General features: G+C 34.7%; 1 protein-coding gene across 1 annotated transcript; it reads left to right on the forward strand.

The window, feature by feature from the left end:
- Positions 1 to 6,728: 6,728 nt before the first annotated feature.
- Positions 6,729 to 7,664, forward strand: LOC102496604 (olfactory receptor 4K15). Its single transcript, XM_006140502.1, has one exon. It carries the CDS (start codon positions 6,729 to 6,731, stop codon positions 7,662 to 7,664), a length of 936 nt encoding a protein of 311 aa, XP_006140564.1.
- The last annotated feature ends 4,557 nt before the right edge of the window (positions 7,665 to 12,221 follow it).

Below are 12,221 nucleotides of genomic sequence, written 5' to 3' on the forward strand. Positions count from 1 at the left end.
GTAAATTCTTTCAGGTTTTGTTTATCTGAGAATGTTCTTGTCTTTTCTTCCCATATGAAGAATAATCTTTCTGGGTACAGTACTCTTGGTTGAAATTGTTTTTCCCTTAACACTTTGAATATATTTTCCCATTCTTTCCTCGCTCACATTGTTTCTGATAAGAGGTCCACTGTTAGCCTGATGGGATATCCTTTGTAAGTAACTTGATGTTTCTCTCTTGCCAATCTTATTATCTTGTCTTTGTCTGTGGTTTTGGTCAATCTGGCTATAATGTTTCTTGGAGAAGATCTTCTTGGGTTGATTCTATTTGGGGCCCTTTGTATTTCTTGGGACTGGATCTTTGGGTGCCTCTCTAGATTTGGAAAGTTTTCTTGCAGGATTTCATTGAACAGATTATCAATACCCTTATGAGTCTCTTTGCCTTCTGGGATACCAATTATCCGGATGTTTGAATGTTTGATGGTATCTAGTATTTCTCATATATTATTCTCATTTTTGGGAATGATTTTCTCAGTTGTGGTGGATTTGGAAATTACAATAGTGCCTATGGTGGTGATCAAAACTATAGTGGCTGTGGAGGATATGATTATATTGGGTATAACTGTGGGAACTATGGACATGAGCAGGGAAATGCAGACTATAGTGGTCAACAGAGTACTTATGATAAGGTGTCTCGAGGGGGTGGCAATCACCAAAACAGTTATCAGCCATACTAAATAAGATCATTGGAGGAAACAGGAGGAGATGTTAAAGTAACTCATCTTACAGGACGACATTGAGGATTGGTCTTCTGTCGATCTAAGACTATTTTGTAAAAGATTTTATAGTGTATAAGACACAAACTGTGTCCAACTGTATATAGTCACCAATTAGTTTTCTTTGTTTTCACTTTGTCCTTTGCTATCTGTGTTATGACTCGATGTGGATTTTGTGTTTAAATTTTATTTGTATGATTTCATGTTAAACCTCAAATAAATGCTTCCTTATGTGATTGTTTAAAAATATATAAATAAATAAAATAATCTCTTAAAACATGAAGATTTACCCTTCCCACTTTGAACATCCTGAGATTTGTAAAATTAATTACACAGCATTTTTCATGGTTGTTAATATGAATTAAATTTTACAGTATTAATTATCTGCCATTTGTAAGTCAACACAACTACTGTTAAAGGAAAGAAGTGAGGATAAAAAAGCAGGCATGCAGGGGCACCAACAGATGGCTTAATGGTTACATTGCTGAACTCCCACATGGTTGATGACAATTCAATTCGAGTTTGTATTCAACAGATTGAAACTCAGGCCACTCAAGTGTTTGCATGCCCAAAAATCCTGAAAGCAGAATGGAGGAGAAGGGATTATTGTGAGGCAATCCCCTCTAGGGTGAGGGGTGACTTCTTTCTGTCTCTCTGTTTCTCCAGCCATCATACCCATCCTATAACAAAAAATTCTCTCTCAACAAAAATTTTTAAAAAAAGAAGGCAGGCATGAGCTTTGGTATGATCCATGGAATTCAGAATCTCTTGCATCTGAGATATCCAGCTCTGAATTGGCTATGTCTATGAAAATGCTCAAGAAATCATTTTGACTTTACTAAAGAAAATGAGATCCTCCACCATCTGAAATTTTTGGATTCCATTTTCATGTTCCAAGCTTTGCCATTCTTCACTTTTGTTTAAAATAGAAAGCCAGTTTTACACAGTATGCTTTCTCTATCTCCCACTCTGTATGACTCTGGTGGTTGCTTCACAACAGAAGCATAAAAAACAATCATAAAATTTTGGAAGTCATAACATTTCTAAAGTTCAGGTAACAACACCAAAAATTGGCAAATGGGATTACATGAAGCTGAAAAGCTTCTGCCCGGCAAAACAATCAATGGACAACTCAAAGAGTAGGAAAAATATTTGCAAACTATACCTCTGGAAAGGGATTGATAACCAGAACATATAAGACACTTAAACAGCTCACCCATAAAATACTAGTAACACAATTAAAAAATGGGCAATTGACCTTTGAGATATACAGTGAATGAATGTAAAAATAAATAACCATTTTTAAATTTTTTATAAAGATAACTCAAAGAAAGACATAAAAATAACTAATATGCATATAAAAATGTTCAGCACCTCTTATTATAAGGGACATAAAAATCAAAATCACAGTTGGGCAATATCTATTCCCAGTCAAAATGATTATGATCAAAAAGTAAAGAATGAGTGCTGGCAAGGTGGCAGAGAAAAGGGAACCCTTGTGCACTGCTTATGGGAATGTAAATTAATACAACCACTGTGGATAACAGGAGATTCTTCTTCAAAAAGTTAAATAGAACTACCATATGATCTAGTAATCCCACTCTTGGATTTTTTACCTAAAAGACAGAACTTTACTCTTTCAGAGAGACATTTGCACATCTATATATTTTGAAGCATTATTCACAACACCTAAGATGTGGAATCAACCCATCTCCAAAACAAATGACCAGACTTTTTAAATGTGCCACATATACATAATGGAATAATACTCAGTCAGAAAAATATTTTATCACTTGACACAAAGTCGATGAACCTAGAAGATATAATGTTAAGTAAAATAAACCAGACTATGAAAGATAAATACTATATATCTTAACTTACAAACTGCAAATGCTGCACTCTCTGACAGAAACTGAAGGACATGATAGCATAGAAGTAGGGAGGTACCAGAGTTGCCCAGAGAGGTGAGGTAAGGTTTGAGAGAAAATGATTAACAGACACAACACTGCATATGAACAACTGAAAAAGGTTATGAAACAGTGTACCAAAGTGGAGTAAAAATTTTCATTGACAATTCAATATATACTTTAAATGAAAACTACTAGAGCTACTATCAAATCATACAACATAAGGTACTGTTCAATGTCAAAAAAGATGAATATGGCTAAAATTCTTGATTTGAATAAGGAATACTCTATGCATGCTTTGAAAAACTATACTGTACCCCACAGCAATGGACAATATGTTGGTTATATGTAAACCAGAAATCATAATTTAGGAAAAACATTAAAATGTCAAACAAAGGAAAGAAATTAAAAATCTCCAGTGACAGATAAAAAGATATAGATAGATATAGATATATAGACATATAGATATAGATAGATATAGATATAGATAGATATAGATATAGATAGATAGATATGGATATGAATACTGCTCACTATTGATAGAACCAGTGATAGAAAGTACATGCCAAGGTTAGTAGATAATATATCTATGAGTGGATAAGAGTGACAGAGGAGAGAGGAAGGAGTCTTCACTATTTGCTCCAAATGTATTCAGTTAATTATTTTATTCTTATTGAATTAGACTACAGTTTTATGTTATTTCTTTAATATAATAGTACATTTAAAAGTATCCTTTCATTATCTTTTTTCACTTAGAGATATGGCCATAATAGGGTTTCACACTTAAACTCTTAATTTTCAAAGTCTGTTAAAAGAAACGAAGATAATTTTGAAATGTAAATTTTCCTCTTTAGTCATGAGCAAGTTGCAGCACACCATCGATGAACTGGCTGTCATCTGCCCACCTTCATTACTCATCTAACCGGCTGGAACCAGAACTGATGTCTTAGGCCCAATTTAAAACATGGTAAAGACCAAAGAGAAGAGTATTACTCTCCTAACAGAATAATAAGAACATTTACTTTCCTAGCAGCTTTGTTTAGTTATAATTAATAACTGCATATATTTAATGTGTGCAATTTAAAGACTTGAAAATTTGCCAACTACCTGAGATATCACCATAATCAAGGTAATAGATATATCCAAATCTTTCAAAAAGTTTCCTTTCTTTTTGTTTTGTGTTTGTGTGTATAATCTGGGGAGTGATTGCAAGATGTGTTATTCTTTTGTTTTTTGTAGGAATACTTAACATGAGATCTACCCTCTTCATGGATTTCCAATAACACAATAATTATACTGTTAATTAGAGGTACTGTATTATATGGCAGATCTCTGGAATTTATTTATCTAGAATAATTGAATATCATTGACTATCTCCCTACTTCCCTCTTACCCTGCTTCTGAAAATCATTATTTTATTCTCTCCTTTCATGACTATGACTATTTTAGATAATTCATGTAAGAAGAATTGGGCAGTATTTGTCCTATTGTAACTGACATATTTCACTTTGTATAATGTCTTTAATGTTCATCAATGCTGTGCAAATGGCGGCATTTCTCTTGCTTAAGGTGAAGCAATACTCTCTTGTGTGTATATACCACATTTTCTTTATTGATTCATCAGTTCACAGGCAATTGGATAGTTTTCATATGTTAGCCATTGCGAATAATAGTGTATTGAACATAAAAGTGCATTTTTTTTTCAGCATACTGATTCAATTTAGTTTGGATATATACCCAGTAGTCAATAGGTCAACAAGATCATAGGATCATTCTTTTTTGAATTTTTTGAGAAATCTCTACACTGTTTCCATAACTGCTGCATCATATTACTTTGCCAAAACAACATACAAGGTTTCCCACTTTTTCCCCATGTTAGTCAAGACTTTATCTTTTGCTTAAACATCTTTACCTTATACTTTCAGTAGTATTTGACTGGATTAACTTGAACCTAGCTTTCAGACGGGTTCATTACTACATAAGAAATCAATTTGGGAAAAGTTTAAAGTTAAGGATCCCTGAGGAGTCTGAAAGCAGGTCTTTCCAAATACTTGTTTCTATTTAAAGTGCAGAGCTGAAAGTTTCCAAACCCAGAGGCTACTCTTTATAGGGTATAAATGCCACAGAAGATGGATACACTGTCACCAATACTGATCATTCCAGAAAAAAAATTGAACCTCATTTCAGACTTAAAATATAATCTATACTGAGAATACTCTGGTTTTGGAGGTGATTCCTGTAGGGTAAGTATAGCACAAGCTATATGATTTTGAACTTGCACTTTTTATCCCATTGACTAATGATTTTTTTTTTTCTGTAGCATTCTTTTCCATGCCTACCTTGGAATTACAGTTCTGAATGTATTACTTAAATTGATCTGTTTGCAGGTAAGATTACGAGTTTCTCTCCCAACTAATCCTGGGGACTTCTGGGCTCCCAGTGTCGCACACTAGCAGAAAGCACTGTCATATAATTTCAGAAATTCTTCGACACTCAGATTGAGAAAGAATGTTTTTTACAGGCCATTAAATTTGTCTTGTTAGTTCTGATTCTTTTTCAGTTTTGGCTCTCTACCATTTGATCGAAGTAATAAAAGTAGAAAAACTTAGTCATTGACAGTAATAGAGTAGAGTGCAGTCTAGCCTGAAGGCAAACAATGACCCTTAAATTGCACGAGCTTTTTTTTTTTTTTTTGTCATTATTGAACATTTAAATGTATCTGTGTCTGAATTATCCTGGGACAAAATGTCTCATTTTACAAATCTTATTATTTTTTAATCTTATCAAAAATCAAGATTTCTCTTTAACCATTTATTACAGGAACTTATATTGGAGGTTGTGGAGTCAGACAGACTTCAACTTATACTCTGGCTTTGGCACTTTTTTGTTGTATGGGTTAGGAAAATCAAGCTTTCTCATCAGTTAAATGGCAATAAATTTTGTGATTATTAAAATATAATGTTGGTTCAGTGCATATCACAGACCTGGTATATAGTATGTGCTAGCTAGCCAAAATTTTAATTTTCCTTTTTCCAGCCTGAAAAATAAAAAGAAAAAATAGAGAGATGAAGATGAAGAGAGACAAAGGAAGAAATAGAGAAAATACAAAAAGAACAAGGAAGAAAGAATAAATGAAGGAATAAGGAGAAAAAGGATAGATTAGAAAGAAACATGTAGCTTATGAAAATATGTCTATGTCCATGGAGGTCAATTTAAGTAATACAGATATATGATTTGAATATAAATTAATTTATACTTTATATTTTCCCACAAAATAGATAGATTTCACATATCTATCATTTATGCTACACTCAAAAAAGAAATCTCTCTTACCAGAGAAAGTCAAGGCTCAGTCAATGCATGACAGTAAATGTTATTGCCCAGATCATGGAATAAATAATTTTGTGAAAATATCTTTTCATGGGAAAATTTAAAATGAAGGGAAATATTAAAAGCTAAAAATGTGTGGTCAGCATATGGAGGCTCTTATAAAACATAACATCATTTGATAAACAGTTTTCCCCATAGTCGGTAAGAGTCATTGGTTCAGTTTAGTCTCCTCATTCATATTCACTTAATAGACTGTTTCTGATAAGTATGTGTTCATATCATAAATGTAGCATTAGATTATTGCCTCGAATCCACCCTGGTAAAATAAAGACCTTCCAAATATATTTTGTAACTAGGTACTGATGATAAGTCTTTCTTTCTCCCTGCAGTAGAGGTAGATTCAAGGGTTGAAGAAAATTGTTTATGGAATAAATTAACTACTGACTTTTTTATCAGAAAATATATTTGGGATACCCATAAGGACTAGATTTTCAATAAATGAAGTTTCCAATCTGCTTTTCTTCACTTAGTTACTTCCCCTTGTTAGTCACAAGGCAATGGATACTTCAAAATTCAAGAAACATTTATTTTCATTTTTTAGTTTAGTACAGTGCATAGATTTCAGTTTTATACATGAGATATATAGACATGCTCACTAATACCTGATTATAAAGTTATTCTTTCTATTGTAGGAGTTTTCTTTCTCTTTGGATCCCATTAGGACATACTGTACTAAATGGAAGAAACAAACAAGTCCATAGTGTCCGAGTTTATTTTTCAAGGACTTTGTAATTCAAGAGAATTTGAGATGTTCCTCTTGCTGCCATTTTCAACACTCTATCTAGTGACTGTTGTGGGCAATCTATTTGTTGTGTTATTAATCATCACTGACCACCGTCTCCATTCCCCCATGTACTTCCTCTTAGCCAATCTCTCATTTGTTGACTTCTGCCTTTCTTCAGTAACCACTCCCAAACTGACCACAGACTTCCTAAAGCCTAATAAGACCATTTCCTTTAGGGGTTGCATGAGCCAGATCCTCTGTGTGCACTTCTTTGGAGGGGGTGAGATGGTACTGCTTGTGACAATGGCATATGACCGATACGTGGCCATCTGTAAGCCCCTGCATTACTCCAGCATCATGGACAGACAAAAATGCATCTGGCTAGTTTCAATATCGTGGATCATTGGCTTTGTGCATGCCATGAGTCAACTGGCTATGATTTTGGAGCTGCCCTTCTGTGGACCCAGAGTAGTGGACAGCTTTTTCTGTGACATCCCTTTGGTGATCAAACTAGCTTGCATGGATACCCATACTCTGAGTACACTGATAAATGCTGACAGTGGATTCTTGGCAACAACTTGCTTCATTGTCTTGCTGATCTCCTATACCTATATCCTGTTAACTGTCCGTCTTCACTCTAAAGATGGGGCATCAAAAGCACTCTCTACCTGCACTTCTCACATCACAGTGGTGGTGCTCTTCTTTGGACCCTGCATCTTCATCTATCTGTGGCCCCTCAGCATCACCTGGGTGGACAAGTTTCTTGCTGTGTTTTATACAGTAATCACACCTCTCCTGAATCCAGCCATTTACACACTGAGAAACAAAGAAATTAAAAGTGCCATACAGAGACTGATACATCAATCAGCACATGAATTCAGGGGATAATTATTAGAGTTCTCTTATAATCAGAAAATTCACCATAAGCACCCCCATTTGGCCACATTTTAACCTGAAAACAAACTATAAATATGTCCTGTTTATGCCTGAAATCTATGAATATTCTCAGATGTTTGAGTTGTGTCTTCTCCTTTATGAAAGTATGTTCAAAAATTTAAAAACTATATTCTTACCACTGGGAAAGAATAAATATTCTTTTGTAGGTGTTCAATGATTACTAAATAATCACAATAATAATGATAACAATAATAAAGGTAACAATTGTTAAAATTTACTGTACCCTGCCTGCATCCCCAACATAGTGCTAAACATTTTAATCTAGCATCACTTCGATTTAGATTTAAATATTTTCTTTTTTTTTTTTTTTAGAAGATTTTTGTTATAGGATGTGTGTACTCGCTGGAGATACAGAGAGAGAGAGACAGAAAGTGAGAAATCCCCCCCCGGGGGGGGGATGGCCACATTACTATCCCTTCTCCTCCATTCTTGTCTCAGGACTTTGGGCACACATACACATGTGCCCAGCATTTGTTTCAAGTCGCCAGGTCCAGGACTCGAACCACCGTCAACTACATGGGAGAACAGCAACATAACCATTACACCATCTTCTGGTTTCCTCACTTCTAAAAAATACATTTTCATCATGTTTCTATCTCAAAAAAAATTATAAGTATGTGAATTGATGGGCATGTTAATTAGGTCATTGTATTATTCCATACCATACTTAAGTTAAAAAGTCATATTGCACTTATGAATATATACAATTATTATTTTAATTAATAATTTAATTTTTTGAGAGGTTTTTGCTATAGGGCGCATGCGCTCGCCAGACAGAGACAGACAGAAAGTGAGAAATCACCCCCCAGGGGGGATGGTCATGCCACAATCCCTTCTCCTCCGTTCTCCTCTCAGGATCCTGGGCACGCACGCACACGCGCCTGGCATGAGTTCTAAGCCACCGGGTCAGGGACAGGAACCACAGTCGACTACGTGGGAGTTCAGTGACATAACCATTACGCTAACTTCTGGTTCCCAATAATTTAAATTTAAAATAAATTATTCATCTTGAGTAACTAGAGACAGGGCTAAATATATTTGGAAAGTCTGCTTCCATTTGGAAAGCAAAAAGATTTTTTTCCATTTTGCTTTGTTGGTTCACTTAATTGAATAAAAGTAATGTACATTATCTTATATCTTTCTAGTCTTATTCTCATAGTAAAAATTATCTTATGAGACAAGCAATGTTCTTCAAAGCACTAGTAATTTTTGTTACTCTAGTATGTGAAGTATTTGGAATCTTCCATCTCCTTTCTTCTGAATATTAGGATCATTAAAAAAAGAAAAAAAGTATTGTCTCTAGTTTGGTTATCCCATTCCTATTGACACAACATGAAAAAACATGCAAACTTTATTTTTTGTTGAAGGAATTCAATCTCTAATTCTAGTCTAGAAAACTCTCTTTTTCCTGAATATTCTCAGGATTATTTTAATAGATAACACTTATTTAGTACTTACTGTATGCTAGACCATTTTCTGATGTTTGTTCTTATTTCAACCCATTAAGTCTTCAAAACAACCTTATAAGGCAGTGACTCTTTTTTTTTTAATTTTTATTTTTTATTATCATCATAATCTTTATATTCCATCAGATTACATATAACTATACAGTGTATTGCATTGCTTTTTCAAAAGGGAATGCTATGCATGTCAGTCAGTACAGAGAAATTAATCTCCCCACTTCAACATTCAATATCTTTTCTATGTTTTCCCCAATCATTATTTTTATTATTCTAATTATTTTTTAAAACAGTCAATCGCTATTTCTAATTTTGCTTATAAAAATACTTTGCCCATCATGAAATACTTCTCAGACCAAAAGAATCCTATACACGCCCCCATCAACAGTGAATAAGCCATATCTGTTTCTCACTAATGTCCTGCCTCTCTATTGTTCACTTGCTATCTTTCTCTATCCTCTTCTCTTCACTTCCCCCATTCCACACTAAGGCAGTGACTCTTAGTATCTGTCTTTTACAGATGAAACTACAGCCCTGCACTGTACAGTAATTCACCTTGGAATACACAGCTAATAAATGCAGTCAGCCCCTGTGTCTGTACCCTTTCACACTGCATTATGTTGTGTATTAGAAATTGTTTCTTGGGGCCAGCAGGTTAGGTATGGTGGTTAGGGCCCTGGACTTCCACATGACCACCATGGTTCTAGTCCCAGACCTAGTGACTTGCTCTCTCTCTCTCTCTCTCTCTTGAACTTTTTTTGGAGAGGTTTTTTGCTATAGGGCACATGTGCTCGCCAGAGAGACAGAGAAAGACAGAGAGATAGAAAGCAAGAAATAATATCCCCAGGGGGGAATGGCCATGCTGCAATCCCTTCTCCTCCACTTTCCTCTTGGGATCTTGGGCATGCATGTACACATGCCCAGCGTGAGTTTTAAGCCATCGGGTCTGGGACTCAAACCACAGTTGACTACATGGGACTTCAGTGACATAGCCATTTCACTAACTGCTGGTCCCTCATGAACTGTACCCTATAGTAAATTAAATAATAATAATAAATAAAATTTAATAAATAAGTACTTTTCAAAAAGAAATTGTTTATTCATGAATTTTTCTTTCCCTCCATTAATTTAGATAGGTCTTATTTTTAAGTTAGAGAAACAATAAATAATAATTAAAAATAGAGCAAATCAATTTGGGGAAAAAAATAGGCATAAAATTATTTAACATCATACCACCACTGTAGAAATTTTGAATAAATTCTGAATATTTACTTGAGCAAAATTTTATTTGATCTACCCAAAATAAAAAAAAATTATACCCCATAACTGTTTCTTTGATTTATTGATATTCCTTCCATGCTAGTAATCATTTGTAAAACCTTCACTGTATGGATTTATCCATTTCTTACCTAATTACTCTTTTGTTCTTAAGCAATTCACTTTTTCCCCACTTAAATTATAAGGAATAGTCATTTTTTAAATTATTTTCTTTTTTATTATTTTTTACTTATTTAAATTTAATCACATGTGTACAGCATTGCTTTTTCCAGCACAAATACCTTGCGTATCAGTCAAGACAAACATATTAGCACATACATTGGTATCAGCAAATAGCTTCTCACTTTTTTGTCAATTAAAGATACTTTTACTTTTTTTCTCCTTCCTCTTTCCCCCTCTCTCTTCCATGCTAAACGTTTTTCACATTTTTGATTCACAAAAGATCTTAATTAAACTAAAAATATGGACAAAGCTATTTTTTAAGTTTATTCAAGAGAGAACATGTGAGAAATTGAGATGGCATTCCCAACAAGGTTCTAATATTGCCCTCCACCACCAACCTCAGCCAGGCTGTATCACCAGGAAGCATGTGCCCAGTATGCCCTGGATAATTTCCAGACTTATACTAGACACCTTCACATGTGGAATTGTGTCACCTATTTTACTGCTATGCCATTGTCTGGTCCCAGAAATACTCAGAATTAAAGTAAAATAATGGGGCCAGCAGATGACATGGTGGTTAAGGTGTTGGACTTCCACATGGCCTACTGCAGTTCAAGTCCCAGACCTGGCACCTTGCTTTCTCACTTTTCCTCCCTGTCTCTCTCTGTCAAATGAAAAATTAATGATAAATAAAATGAAAAGATTCTTTTAAAAGGAAGTAAAATAACTGTACAACTATTTTTTAAATTGTTTATTTCACTAAAATTAATTCTATGAGACATTTAAGGGGCATAGAAATGGAGGATTATCTGTTGATGATAACATGTGTGATATTTTCTTTTTTTTTTTTTTTTGATAGGTTTTTCTATAGGGTGCATGTGCTCGCCAGACAGACATAGAGAGACATAGATACAGAAAGCGAGAAATTACCCCCCAGGGAGGATGGTCACGCTGCAATCCCTTCTCCTCCATTCTCCTCTCAGGATCTTGGACACGCACGCACACGCGCCCGGCATGAGTTTTAAGCCACCAGGTACGGGACAAAACCACGGTCAACTACGTGGGAGTCCAGCAACATAGCCATTAAGCTAACTGCTGGTTCCCAGATGTATGATATTTTCAACAGGACTGGTGTAAAGTATATTCATGTTGGGTAAATTCAATTTACAAGCTATAATGATCAGTGATTGCATAAAATAAAATAAAGTAAAATTCTCCCCAAGTTAATCTACCTACTTAATGCAATACCAATCAAAGTACCAGACCAGACCTTCACAGATTTAGAAAATATCATCATAAAATTCATCTGGAATAATAAAAGACCCCGCATTGCCAAAGCAATTCTACAAAAGAAGAGTGAAGTGGGCGGCATCTCACTCCCTGACCCAAAAATATGTTACAATGCTGTGGTAATCAAAACAGCATGGTATTGGCACAGGAACAGACATGTGGACCAATGGAACAGAATTGAGTCCACAGGAATATATTCCCAATTATTCAGTCAACTGATTTTTGACAAGGGGTACCCATCAATCCAGTGGGAAAAAGAAAACCTCTTCAGCAAATGGTGCTGGAAAAACTGGATTTC

This window comes from Tupaia chinensis, unplaced genomic scaffold (assembly GCF_000334495.1).
Source record: "Tupaia chinensis unplaced genomic scaffold, TupChi_1.0 Scaffold000037_19, whole genome shotgun sequence".
Classification (NCBI taxonomy): domain Eukaryota; kingdom Metazoa; phylum Chordata; class Mammalia; order Scandentia; family Tupaiidae; genus Tupaia; species Tupaia belangeri.